Consider the following 13,892-nt stretch of genomic DNA (forward strand, 5'->3'; position numbering starts at 1 on the left):
TGGTCGTGACTTTCTTCGTGGTCTCTGTTGACATTCTGCTAGCCTGCAAACTGATAACAAGAAACCTGTTCGGTAATATAAGCCGTTGGATATCTTCACGTGTTGCTACGGTAAAATACTTTGTCCACATTGTTTTCTCTAACACTGTAACCGAGCCCACCGCTCACAGAAACTTAACGTTTGCTGCCTGTTTTAGTCATTGCTACGAACTCAACCTCGGTGCTCGCGATATTTCAGTGAGATGCAGGTGCAAAGAGTCGTTCTTAACTCACGACCAGGTGTGTAACATTTTTACTCTCCTCTTTTATCGTGTTCTGCACCTTGAGTTTTTAAGTCTTTAATACAGTAACTGATACTGCACCATTACTGCAATCACGTGGCTAGTGTTTACTCAACCTTCTATTTTTGCATACAGGTAAAAACGGGGCGCCAGTTCCGGAAAATTTCCGCCTGGAGGAGATTACTTTAGCACCTGACCTGAAAGATGGGGAAGTTCTTGTTCGGACGCTTTATCTTTCAGTCGACCCTTACATGGTATTAATACAAACACATGACATTGATACAGCAACAGCAGGCATCAGTAATGACCTTTAGCATTTGCTGTCTGGAGTAATTAAACGTTGTAATTAAAATTAAAGACTACAGCACAGTAAAGTAACTACTTGTGTTTTGTTTTTTTTAACTCCCACTAAAACTCTTTCCCTGTCAGCGATGTAGAATGAATGAGGACACCGGTGCTGATTACCTGACTCCATGGCAGATTTCCAAGTGCGTGGATGGTGGAGGTGTGGGACTGATTGATTCCAGCCGCTGCAATAATTTTGCTGCGGGAGATGTGGTCATTTCATTCAACTGGCCTTGGCAAACCCATGCTGTTATGACCGGAAGTGACTTACAGAAGGTCTCTGTTGCTGTGTGTCACCACTGTTTGGTGAACAGGGTCATATTTCCTCTTGCAGACAGGAAGAGGAAACCTTTCTTAATGATATGTATATAAAAAAAATTACACTGTGTTCTGCAAATGTGAAGGAACTGATTCATACCCTGTGTTTGCAAAACACACTGACTAAAAGCAGCTTACCTGCTACAGTATGTATGCTGATGTCACTCAGGTTTTGGTCTCTTTGCAGGTTGATCCACAGCTGGTTGATGGACATTTGTCCTACTTTTTGGGTGCAGTTGGAATAACAGGTCTCACTGCCTTACTGGGTATCAGAGAGAAGGGTCACATAACCAAAAGAGCCAATCACACGATGGTAGTAAGCGGCGCAGCTGGTGCCTGTGGTTCCATAGCTGGGCAGGTAAATGCAACAAGTACCCGATAGTTTAGTGTATTTTGTAGACATTAAACTATCTGAGATGTTGGAAAAATGCGCTAGACTTCCATAAAATTGTAGATCTATTGCTCTGCTTGTTTTGTTTTGTTTTGTTTTTTCCCAGATTGGCAGGTTGGATGGATGTGTGAGAGTGGTGGGGATCTGTGGTTCTGATGAGAAGTGTAAAGCTATAGTGGAAGATTTGGGTTTCTCCACAGCCATCAACTATCACCTGGAAGATGTCCCGACGAGGCTTAAGGAGAGCTGTCCTGATGGCATTGATGTTTACTTTGACAACGTAGGGGGTGCCATTAGTGATGCTGTTATAGCACAGGTACTCTGCACAAGTGTTCTCCTGCACAAAAACATAGGAAGGTGACATAAGGTTTTAAGAAATGCAGGCACATGAATTTTTTATATATTTAATAATTTGCATTTTATTTGACACTGACAAAAAATCTTTATGTAACTCTCTCTTGAAAAGACATTTTAAACCTCAATCAGAATTTTATTTTTTTTTATCTCTTATTTGCAACTATAGGGTTAATTATAGGCTTCTTAATCCAAATGAGCTTTTGCAAAGGCTAGGTGAGTTTTGTATGCCTGTAACTGAGGAGTGGTCTTCCTTGCCTGACCATAAAGACTCCCATCCCCCTTGTAAAATTTTCTCTGCAGTGTCTGTTTTGAGAACCATGAAAACTGGAGTTGCTGGTATTCTGCAGAATATCCTTGGTTTTGTTGTGTGGGTTACAGTTGGCCTGCTGTGAGCTGAGGTGTCCCCTTAGGTATTCTAACGGAGCCTTTTCCATTCTTGATGGTGTGGAATACATTGTTAACAATGCTCTTTTCTGGCATCAGGAACTTTGAGTCACTTGGATATGGTTTTGTAGCCTATGGCATTCTCACGCGCATTTAAAACACATGACCGGAGATCCACACCTAATTCTTTCTTCTTACATTCTGGCAGATGTCCTAGTACTGACCATGAACTGAGAGTGTTTATACCAATTCACTTCAATTTATAGCCCCCAGGAATGCTTTAGAAATCAACATGGCTTGGATTTGTTTAAAATTGTAGAGACATCTGGAAAATACTGAGTGTACTCAAATACTGCACAGTAAACAACAATTGGCTTAATAGTGAGGCAGGTATTAATCATTTTGGAAAGGGTTAAAAATGCATCTGGAAACTTCCATCACAACTATATTTTGCTGAATATCGGCAAAATATAACCAGCCAAGCTTTTATGTCGAAGAGACTCATAAAGGAATGAATTTTTCATAGGGGGATGAATCATTTTTGGGAAGTAAACGGTTTGTACTGTAAAAGAATAGTGTTGGACGTGATGGCTGTAGGTGTAACAGTGAGTGTTTTGTGTGCTGTAAGCTCAACTTGACACATCGACTTGCACTCATCTCCAGATGAACAACGGCAGCCACATAATCCTGTGTGGTCAGATCTCACAGTATAACAAGGATGTGCCATATCCACCACCTCTGAGCGAGGAGACTCAGAAGAACCTGCAAAGTAAAAATATCACCCGGGAACGTTTTACGGTGCTAAACTATATGAGCAAAGCAGACGCTGCCCTGTGTGAGCTGAGCCAGTGGATTAAATCAGGTCGAATCAAGGTACAGAGGAAATGGTGATGCTGTGTGGTTCACTGTATGGTTCACTGTATAAGCACCTTTGCAAATTGCACGCTTCATCTTTGTCTTTGTTTTCATCGCTTTAATCTTGCTTTCACTCTTCAGGTTCTGGAAACTGTGGTGAATGGTATAGAGAATATGGGAGGTATTTATGAATTTCAACATTTTTGTAATTTTATAAGTTGTTGTGGGCAGTTTCATTTTTTTTTCCTTTTCTTGCAGATGCATTTTGCTCTATGATGAAAGGCGGAAACATTGGCAAGCAAATCATAAAAATATCCCACTGAAGAAAATCACCAGTGTTTCCAGTGGAGGCTGCGCTCTCACCACTCACCATGGGAAATTAACCTTACTGCTGCCTGTTATCTCTGCCATTAAGTTACTTAATGAGCTGCAGTCAAAATATTGCGCTGATTAACCGAGGCCAGCTAATTGCAACTGAATTATAAATAATAAAATCTAGCAATCGAACAAGTCTTCAGTTTTTAATAAGAGTTTGTTTAGTCTTTTGGAAATTGGTGCAGCAGTGAAAGAAATGTAGAGCAGTGTTGCAGTACTGATACATGATATTAACTTAAAAATCATAGTCTCTTAACGGTGCCGATGTGGGATAAAACCTGGAAATTCTCTGCTTTAGTATAGCAAAATTAGCAGGGCTTTTTCTGTTTTACTCAAAGTTACTGGGTACACTCAGGTCATAATGGGATGGGCATGATCAGTAGCTATACTTGGGTAGGCTAAATGAAGAACATATCCTCCATACCATTAACAGACCAGGTAACATTTTTCTAATCTGTTGTCCAGTTTTGGTCAGTAGAAAATCAATTAATAACATTATTTGTTGATGCCATCAGTTTTAAGCCACCCCTCATTTCTTCATATTTTGCTAGGAAAGTGGGAAATAAGTGGTTTCCAATATAGTGTGTTTGAGATCAGTGTCATGCTGAAAAATGAAGCCGTTGCTATCAGATGCTTTCCAGGTGGTATTGCATGGTGGATCAAATTCTGACTCTTTATTTCTATGTTCGTAGTTGCATTAATTTTAACAAGATATCCAACAACACTGGTTGAAATGCAGCTTGAAACCATGATGGGGCTTTCACTGTGTTTTACTGATGGCTGTAGAGACACTGACCTTCTCACGAAATGATTATTTAAACCAAAAATGCCAAATATTACTTTATAACACCAATCACTGCACAGATTTTCACTTTGGTACTTGTGTAACTTGCATACATCAACCTTTTCTCAGTTTTCCTTCTTAAAGGATGGGTTCTTTCAGCTCTTCCACCAAGACAGTTTCTGAAAATGGCCTTTCGCGTTTCACATAAATGAATGTTGTGAATGAATTGTGTTCTTCCAGCAGGTTGCTAGTAACAAAGTGTCTAAAGATGTGTTCAGCTCTAAGGAATGGACTGAGAATGAATAAAACCTTATAAAAACCTTCAGAAAGCCTAGAGAACTATTGCTCAAGCCCACTTTAAAAATGACAAAAACACATGTTGGACACAAAACATAAATAAGGGGTGGCTCAAGGGTTTTTCCCATTATTGCATACAGTATGTTTTTTAAATCTGTCTTTTTCACTGTTTTGCCTCCGTGTTCCCTTCTGTGTAACATCATTTGGAAATGAATGAATCTATACAAAGTTATTTACTATAATGAACATTTTTATTTCACAGCACTAGAAACCATTAATAAAATAAAATAGTGGTCGGCTCTAATTTCAGTTGTCACAAGAAAAATATGTGGCAGGTGTAAAATCCTCATCTATTCAATCATATGCTTCAGTGTTTGAACACATTACAATATACTCCTTGTAAGAGCTGAAATGGTTGTGGAGGCATTGTCAGTTTTTCTTGTGTAAAGTACAGAACAATCACATCCAGACTCATTATTAACCATAATCATTTAGTGGCATTAAACTAATAAACCCGTCTTTTAATAAAAACACAGTTCTGATGCTTTGTTCAAAAACAAAACAAAACAAAAAACATTCCCATGCATAATTTTAAAGTGAGAGTGAAATGCAGCACAGTCATGATTCATCCATATTCATTCAACACTGCCTCCTTGTGGACAGATTACACAGTTTGACTGAGGTACTGAGCATGATTAGAGAAGAAATCCCTAATAACAAAAGTCCATAATTTCCAAATATCCATCTGTTTCCTGTTTGTACACTTGGTGGTTCTCCTATACAAATGAAGACTTGTCTGTGCAGAAAGGGGTGGAAAAAGTAATTAAACCACCGTTATCAAGACGGCACATACTTTCATTTATTTAGTGTCTGGCAGCTGTTCTAGTATTAAACCATGAGGGTCAGATCCCCACAGTTCTTGCTGTGTATGGCTGAGGATAAAAAAAGAAAATAAAACACTTAATGCGTCTTTCAACACATTTCTGTACTTCAGATGAGTTCTTGTAGAATCCAGGCGACTGCTACTGTTGACTAGAAAGGACTGAAAGACTTAGTTTACAGTTCCCACAGATTAGCAATCTGAGCAACATAGAGAAAACATGTTTGTACGCACACACACACACACACACACACACGCCGATCAGTTCAGCGTTCCCCAACCTTTTTTGCGCCACGGACCAGTTTATGCCCGACAATATTTTCACGGACCGGCCTTAAGGTGTCGCGGATAAATACAACAAAATAAAACTAGTACTGGTACCAGAAAAAAAGAAGATTTATTCATAACACACGTGAAAAGACCCAGGAAAACAGAGTTAACGATAAAAACGATAACAAAAATAACGCTGAAAACCGATAAAAACCCTGAAAACCATACATTTCACACCTGAGCCTCAACCCTCGCGGCCCGGTACCAAACGACTCACGGACCGGTACCGGTCCGAGGCCCGAGGGTTGGGGACTGCTGAGTTAGATCGACTTCAAACACCAGGAATGCTCTAAAATCTTTTCAACCACACTCATCCTGACAATGAAGAATACTTTCCAGTGCAGATTTAAAACACCAGTGGGGAGAAATAAAAATCACACAATAGAATAAGAATGAATAAATTTAAAAAAAAACAGCATAGCGCTGGCTCATCTCATTTCACCAAAGCTATTAAAACATTCATTTCGTTTTTTTTGTTTTTTAGCCACCACACATTTGGATTGTTTAATGCGGGTTTAGTTTACTGAGCTACTCTAGGAGTACAAAAACATTGTCCTGAAGTACTACTTGGACCAGCTTTTTGTTCAATTGCTCACATTCCTGAGAAACAAACAGCTGCTTTCTGTAGTCATGTTTAAAGGAACATGAAAAAAGTGGAGGCGGCTTCTCTGTGTTTTGGTAAAGACTGGTATTAAAGTTTTGATATGAATATTCCAATGTGAACATTGAACAGTACTGGCAGTTGTTTAACTTGAAAACTAGCAGTCATAAACCTCTTGTACACACATCAGCTACAGTACTTGATTAATTTGTACTTCCCTTCATGTGATTATCTGTAATTGTGTGTAAAATTTACTTGAGAATACGATCGTCTAGGTTCCACTACTGGCGTGACCTTCACAAGATGGAAAAGGAAAAGGATATAGCATACAAAAGGTGGTTCAATCCTTTCTTATGCACCGAGTTGTTATCAGAAGGTAACCACAAGGATCATTTTGGCACATCCAGCCTTCGTTAGCGTATGAAAATGGGTTTAACGAGAAAAGAAGAAAAGGAAAGGTGAAATCTTTCTTATTCATCCTTTGGCAGTGGTGAAGTGGCATTTTGGCCAAGGCAACACTTCCAAAAAGTGCTAAATCTCAAGTAAATGACTCAGCTTAAACCACAGGAGAATACAACTCTAATACAGTATACTGTCAACAGCAGCATACGTTGGACTAGTCTGTCACATAGCTCAGATTGGCTAATTTACCCTTTAGTATCAAAGGTATTTTTTGATTGTTTTTTTTACACTGTACACATTGCTATGAATATGGCCAGAAATGTGCTCGCCGGTGATTTACAACAACATGCATATTAAGTAAACAACACTATCTAGAAACAGGATAGTGAGTGATGTACTGTGAAGTGGCTTCGGATAGAGGAAAGAAAGAAAGGAAGGGGCTGCTTTGCAGGGAAAACTGAGGCTTGCGCCGTGGATAGAGACAGCAAAATATATCTGAGAGTCAGGCTTGAGGGGAAGCAGCGGCGGTACCGTGCAATTACTGTCAAGAGGGAGAGACGCTCTTGCTTGTGTCACGAATGAGAGAGGCGGGGCTTGTCCAGGCGCGGTAGACCAATAGCAGGCTGAGCCCTAACGCCCACGTGCGCACAGGAGACAGGAAAAAGGCCATGGGGCCATAGGTCTCCAGGAGGAAGTAGCAGGAATGGGCCTGCCAGGTGAGGAGGAGCAGCATGAATAGGTGAACAGCCAGAGTCCTCCAGCGGCAGCCAGGCCGCAGGAAGTGGGATCGGAAGGTGTTGCCACGGCAACGGTGGTGGAGGCTCCAGCAGAGATAAGAAGTGAGGGGCATGTTGAAGAAGAGGAGCTGGCAGAGAGGAAAGGAGTTTAGTTGATGCGAACAGAACATGCATTTATAAATGAAGCAGTACCCACAGGTTATATCATAGCTTCTAGCTTTAGAGAGGGAATGTTGTAATTCCCCCACACATCTGCATGCTTTGTCCTTCCTCTTTCTGGTTCATGAAGGGTGTAACAGATGAGTCTTTAGAGGAAATATGTTGCCACTCTACTAATTGTTTAAAAAGGACCTTATAGCTACCATTCTCTCTCTTCTCCCCAGCAGGCAAGTTTGTTTAAGCTTGACTTTGAGTTTAATTTTCTTTCTGCAACTTTCTGCCAGATTTTGCCACTGTATATTTACTTTCAGTTTAAATAAAGAATTTTCAGTTCTCTTTAACTCCATTATTTGCGACATTGCTCAATTATGTCTGACCTTTGATCCAGTTCGTGGCAATATGACTCAACCAGTGATTTTTTCCACCCTAAAGAGTTTGTTTTCAGGAATCATGATCATTATTAAGTAGTTTAGGGGAACTTCTGAAATGCTCCCTTCATTTCCATGTCACTGATGTATTTTTCTACAGGTCCTGACCAAGCTTTCCACCTCTAAGGGTGCCACAGTGTTGACAAGCTGTTAGTTTTTCCTATACAACAGTCAGTGCTGGGCAGGAAGTTCACAGTTCCTAAGAATTGCTGAAAACAAAATTAATTTAAATGTAAAGCAAATATGTTCAGTAACAGTCTACAGCTGGACATATAACATGTATGCACAGAATCACAGAGAGGCTAATGTGTCCAAAACAAGGAGGGAAAAAATTCAATGTTCTTACTTGAACAACTCCAACCACATAGGTGAGACTGCCCTCTAGGAAATGTCCATCAATGAATACTCCAAAGGCAAAGCAGGCCCCACTGTGGCCATCAATCAGCTCTCCTATGAACCACGGGCCTGAAGGAAGAGAGAAATGGATTACAGCAACATAGGAGAGATTACTGGGTAATCTTGTAAAAACCAGATGTTATTTGTACATTGCTTTGTACAAACTTCAAATCTGGCAATCACAAACAACTCTATTGTTTATTACACATGACAGATACAGTGTAGAATGGCAGATAAAATACAATTTTTGACAAAGAGGATGGAAAAAGTTAAATGGGAATAAGGCACAGCATTAAACTCACCTAAGGCCGTGCACAGGTTGAACAGTAGCAGAGAGTAGTAGAAAGTGTCTATTTTACTGACCAAGCGGAGTGACATACACACTTGAGAGGTCAATCCTGTAGACATAATGAAATACCAAACATCTATGATTGCGCACAGTGCAGAAAGACCTCTTATAGTGTGCATTTTAAAAGCTGACATTGACATCCTTATTGAGAACCCTGTCTGTGTCTCAAGCTCAGTGCGACTGAACCTGAACAGTCTGTTACATTATGATGGTGTATTTATCTGAAGGTTAGTCAGAGACAGCTCACCTCTGCCCGAGAGAATAGGCATAAACCTGAAGGCCATGAGAACACCAATATTCAGCAGCATCATGAATATAAAGGCCACACGGCCCAGGACGTAGTGATCTGTGAGGAGGATGAAAGACTGCACGAAGCCGAAGGTAGGAGTTAGATCGCCCTCCAGAGTAAAGTGCTGCTCCCGCACTGATGACCGGCCTGCCGCGTCCTGACTCACATGCACATGTAGAAAGACAAGAAGTTCTTAGTTTTTAGAGAAAGGTAGAAGCATTTTTTTAAAAGTATGAGAGTACAACAAACCCCGAGCCACCAGTGGGTGTTTTCTAGCTACAATTCCCAGACAGCAAATCTAATACAGCTATTCATAATTCAACAAAGGAAAACAAATCTTCTTAATCTAATAAAAGACCCATGAAATATTCAAAAGTCTCAGAACACAATAAAGTGGAAGATAAATGAATGTTGCACCGACCTCCACTTTAACTCTGATTGTATGCAGTCCTGTGAGGTAAAGAGATGGATCCCATAGCAGAACATAAAGGGGGCCTCCAGCAGAGTGACCTTTCCCCAGTGGTTCCCCATCTACACTCACATGCACCGCAGTGATCGGGGCCTCTGAGAAGGCCAAGATCCTTCAGAAAAGGAAAGAAAATGAATTCTTAAATATTAGAAATTGAAATTCATTTCCACTGGAACATAAGAAAACAGAAAATTCAACGCATAGACAAAACACCTGATGTGCGTCGACCTTCGTATCCGACCCAGTGGCTCCACCCCTGGGTGCAGATATTGTGCATCTTTGGGGTTCGTGATGAGCACTGCAGGCCACTGCTCAAACCTCAGATCAGAGAAACTCAGCAGGTCATGGTCAAAGGCCAGAACTCTGTACCTGTAGAAAGATGTTAGAAAAATATGGGCGATAATACGACAGAAACAGAAATACAAGTAAGAAAATTACTGTTAGAAACACCTATTGAATATAAACACCTGCGATTGTCCATCCAGTCGCCCAGCTCCAGCTCCAGAGTGCCTTGGGGATGCCGGCTGTGCAGCACAGGCATGAGGCCACCCAGAGTGTGCAGATGGCCGCACAGATATGCAACTGCAGATCTTAACACAAAAACGTAGAAATTTTAGTTAGACTTGTTAAGTGTCTGCAAACAGAGGCAGTTGAAGATGTACTTTACTCCACAGCATGAATTTGAAACAAGCAGCCAGTCAAAATGCTTCTTACTTTTGTTTTTTATCATTCTAAGACTGAGACACAATTTTAGCTTGCAGCCAAAAGGAGGCGGTTGCTGAATGTTTGCACCATGACGTGATGGAAAAAAGGTTTCATTTCCTCAGCTCACCCTTAAAATAAAAATAGGAAGAAAAAAAACATTCAAAATCGGGGATTGTTCTTGCCTCATCATGTCTCGTACTCCTGAAGAAGGAGAGACGATGGTGGAGGTGGTGTAATGGCCAAACCAGATCGACTGGTTGCTTTTCAGACTCTCAGCTCTGAACGTGTCCAGCAAGTCCATTTGAGTCTGTCAGATATGACAAAAAAACTTCATGTTTATGAAAACTGACAGCTAAGCAGATACTTTCGTTATTGCTACTCAGAAACTAAAACACTGTGCGTTTACAGTTTTCTTTCCTGTTTTCTTTACCGTTTGTTGGACCACATTTTCTAACAGAGGTCCTTCAAGAACTGGGCTCTTTCTAAAGATCTCAGAATTGTTCATGAAGAGATGTTGCACAAACTCACCTGGTTGAGAATACCAAAGAAATTGTACGGCCTCTTGGGGCCTGGAGTCAGGGTGGCATCCACACAGACAAAGGAGTAGTTGCCAAAGGGGGTCGTGTGAACGTAGTGGAAAGAGCCTACTTTCTGATTGGCTGAGTATTTCCTAGAATAAAAATTGAGAAACGTTACACATGAGCATCAAGCTACTGTACAGCATAAAACAGATTTTTTTTTAAATAAATAAATAAATGCGATCTTTAAAGAATATCGGGAAGATTAAAGACCAGCCAGCGCTAACAGAAGCATCACCAATGTCACATAAAACATGAAAAGAAAAAAAAGAAACAGCGTGTTCGTGTAGGTCCTGCTTCTATTTTTGTCGTCAGGATGTTCACATAGCTGAACTATTAATGGAAAACAAGTCTGCAACTATACTGGTTTAAGGGCGTCAAATGCCACAGCATACTCCAATCAGCTTTCTCTTGTTGCTGTGAAATGCAGTAAGGGACTATCCTGGCCATTTACTGGTACTTTGTACTAACCTGTAATAATTGGTGATGCTGTCCAGTGAAATAATGTTGAAAGCATCTGTGAGGAAAAATGAAATAACTGTGAGATTAAGCAGTGTACAAGCTGTATGGGAGGTGACCGATGAACTATTCTTGTACTGTATTGTAACAAAGAAAAATCTCCCTTTACTAAAGGACCCACAGATAAACATCCGGGAAACACATCAGCAGCTGTAATCAGCAGCAGAATAGTTGTCAGAGCCACTGCAGATCCAATGAACAGCTTTCCCTTTTTTTGACAGTTACAAATTCAGGGTGTCTTGTTTCACATCCAGTCACAGACAAAGGGAAGGGGAGGGGTAGAACCACTTCCTGTGGGATGCTCCATGGATTCTTCTGAAAATCTTAGCTGTACACTCGGCACACTGAAGATGTTTCAGCTGAATCAGTGAGCCTTGAGAAACCATAGTAATTTTTTTTAAAAAGTGCCATGGTTAATCACCGTGATTTCCGCGGATGTCAATCCACTTGGTGCGCTCCATTACACGTGACCTCTTTAGGATGTTGTGGTACGCCTGCCACTCCACCTCATGCTGGAGGGATCCCACCTTACTCTCTGTTTTAGCATCAGTCAGATCCCCTGGGGTAAAGGAAAAAAGGAGGAAATATCTGTAAGCAAACTGTCATCTGATGGCAATGCACGATCTTGAGCCACACCCATTCAGTCATATTATAATGCAAAGAATTTAACAGGAACTAGTTAGAGATCACTGTACCTGTTGCAAGCACAAGAGCTGGTTTGATCACCTCTATGGTGTCGGTGCAGAACTTTTCAAAGTCTGGGATGCGCCTTGGGTCATGAAATCGACTAATGTGAATATCGGACACCTTGAATTACACACACACACACACACACGGAGGTGAGGGGTAAAGGCAAATATTTTAAATGGGGCTCTGTGACATTTTCAGCTCTTGTGGTATAAAGGCTATAGAACAAGAGTCTGGCTCAGAGTTGCTGTGTTTCTGTGTTGAAACACCTTTTCACCCAACATCGGAGCACTTCTGTGGACACTGACCCCTTTCTGTCAATCATTCAGAGCTTAACCCTAACACAAAGTCAAACGTCTGTATTGTATACACACTAGATGTAAATAATCACTACAGACGGAATAATAGCCCACCTGTACAAACCAGAATATATTGTTCAAGTGTTCGCCGGGAAATGGTGGAGAACTCCCCTTAGATTCAGCTTCATCACCGACAGTCGGGTGCTGAACGCTCCGTTTAGGGTGCCAAGCCGTGTCATAGCTGTCCAGCACCCAGGAGGTGATGCACGCCAGGGCCAGTCCGAGGATAACCAGTGCACCAAACAGCTTCAGCATCCTCCTGTAGTGGCGAGAAAGGGGGGCTAGCTGCCGCTGTCTATCCCGGACAGAAAAAAAGCTAGCTACTGGTGGAAACAGCTAAGGGCACGAATCACACTAACATTAACTACAGATATAACAGACAACTGAGCTACATGGCTAAGAGCTAAGGCTCAGACCGTTTCTGTCGCTGCCATCGCGGCCACACGGGATGCATTGAAGTGCGTGGTTCATTCACAGCTCCGTTCAGCTGCCTTCGGAGGCGGAGGAGGTAGCACGGCAGGTTAGCCAGCAGCTAGCTTCCTGCCTACCAGCTACCAACACAGCTCTGACCGGGTGGAAGGGGGGACGTCACCAACAATGACGAGGCAGCGTTATGACAGACAGAGCTCCCACTCTGACATTGTTTTTCAGAGCTCGGTAATGCTAACACACCTGCCATCGCGAGGACTTTCGAGAACACCAAAGCAATTGTCAACTTCGGGTTTTTGTAATCATTTATTCTCCAAAACCATTTTTAAAAAAAGGAAATAATTAAAGCTTTCGCACAGTTTTTAACTATGCCATTTGATATACGGAACTGCAAACGCTTGACAGGAACTGGCTGATATTTGAAAGATGAATAAATGAATAAATAGACAGATGAATAGATGAATACATTTATTTTAAAGATAGAAAAAAGGAAAGGACCCTTCACTTTATATTTTTTTCTGTCTTTTTCTGTGGGGCGGGATTTTGTAAAAAAAAAAAAAAATCCAGCTCGAGCATCAAAGATACAATTTTTTTAAAGCATTTTTCAGTATTTATTTTCCACATCTTTGCTCAGATACACCCATTATATAATAATTCAGAATGTTACAAAGGCAATAGATCAAACCCTTGTGAGGTTTGATCTATTTCTGATCAAACCAAAATCAAAAAGATTTCTGATCATTTTATCAATCGTGACATGGCAACAGGGTTTAAGTTAGAGTATCAGGGTTGCAAAAAATGACTCGCCTGAATGGATATATCCTTTTATTTGTAGATTATGACATATTTGCGACAAATAAATACTCGGGACCACAAAACTGTTGTTAATATAATAATATTTTGTAATTTTTTAATATGCATTTCTTATGTTAATGTTATATGATAGCAGGGTTGCAAATCAGCACTAGTATTAGTGTTTTATCAGAAAAAGATATTATCTGTGGAATTTAATGATCTGTGAAAGTCAAGGATGTATTTGTGTAAATAAAAGGACAGAAACTCTGAAATGAGTTTGTCTTCTTTTGATAACATGGGCAATGGGTTTGCAGTTAGAGTGACACACTCAGTCTTCAGAAATTACTGGAAAAAGACAAAATACGTCAAAGAGGACTGATCTTTGGTCAACCCA

The 13,892-nt window shown here is 40.8% G+C and overlaps 2 protein-coding genes across 3 annotated transcripts; one reads left to right on the forward strand and one right to left on the reverse strand.

Moving 5' to 3' along the window:
• The first annotated feature begins 48 nt into the window (after positions 1–48).
• On the forward strand, positions 49–3,442 carry ptgr2 (prostaglandin reductase 2). The gene is made up of 9 exons (XM_005736570.2): positions 49–110; positions 197–278; positions 416–534; positions 710–901; positions 1,131–1,301; positions 1,441–1,650; positions 2,739–2,948; positions 3,072–3,111; positions 3,189–3,442. Exons 2-9 carry the CDS (start codon positions 242–244, stop codon positions 3,251–3,253), a joined length of 1,044 nt encoding a protein of 347 aa, XP_005736627.1. The 5' UTR covers positions 49–110; positions 197–241; the 3' UTR covers positions 3,254–3,442.
• Positions 3,443–3,692: 250 nt separating this feature from the next.
• Positions 3,693–12,910, reverse strand: tmem62 (transmembrane protein 62). 2 transcript variants are annotated; one of them, XM_005736572.2, is made up of 14 exons: positions 12,691–12,910; positions 12,329–12,533; positions 11,924–12,035; positions 11,650–11,787; positions 11,181–11,226; positions 10,660–10,801; positions 10,314–10,438; positions 9,894–10,016; positions 9,640–9,795; positions 9,379–9,538; positions 8,916–9,114; positions 8,622–8,717; positions 8,270–8,388; positions 3,693–5,182 (listed from the first exon to the last, which is right to left on the reverse strand). In XM_005736572.2, exons 1-14 carry the CDS (start codon positions 12,726–12,728, stop codon positions 5,051–5,053), a joined length of 1,791 nt encoding a protein of 596 aa, XP_005736629.1. In that variant the 5' UTR covers positions 12,729–12,910; the 3' UTR covers positions 3,693–5,050. The 2 variants fall into 2 exon arrangements, with proteins under 2 accessions (XP_005736629.1, XP_005736628.1); XM_005736571.1 differs by lacking the exon at positions 3,693–5,182 and adding an exon at positions 5,803–7,464 and having other exon boundaries at positions 12,691–12,908.
• Positions 12,911–13,892: the final 982 nt, after the last annotated feature.

This window comes from Pundamilia nyererei, unplaced genomic scaffold, assembly GCF_000239375.1.
Source record: "Pundamilia nyererei isolate P.nyererei 1_Seehausen unplaced genomic scaffold, PunNye1.0 scaffold00070, whole genome shotgun sequence".
Classification (NCBI taxonomy): Eukaryota; Metazoa; Chordata; class Actinopteri; order Cichliformes; family Cichlidae; genus Pundamilia; species Pundamilia nyererei.

Bases quoted from the DNA above. Each gene is read 5' to 3' on its own strand.
- ptgr2 (XM_005736570.2), top strand. From the start codon at position 242: ATGCAGGTGCAAAGAGTCGTTCTTAACTCACGACCAG. The intron at 2,949-3,071 runs GTACAGAGGAAA...TTCACTCTTCAG, and splicing joins TTAAATCAGGTCGAATCAAG to GTTCTGGAAACTGTGGTGAA. The intron at 3,112-3,188 runs GTATTTATGAAT...CTTTTCTTGCAG, and splicing joins TGGTATAGAGAATATGGGAG to ATGCATTTTGCTCTATGATG.
- tmem62 (XM_005736571.1), bottom strand. From the start codon at position 12,728: ATGCATCCCGTGTGGCCGCGATGGCAGCGACAGAAACG. The intron at 10,439-10,659 runs GTGAGTTTGTGC...CATATCTGACAG, and splicing joins TCTTTGGTATTCTCAACCAG to ACTCAAATGGACTTGCTGGA. The intron at 9,115-9,378 runs GTCGGTGCAACA...CATGTGAGTCAG, and splicing joins CAATCAGAGTTAAAGTGGAG to GACGCGGCAGGCCGGTCATC.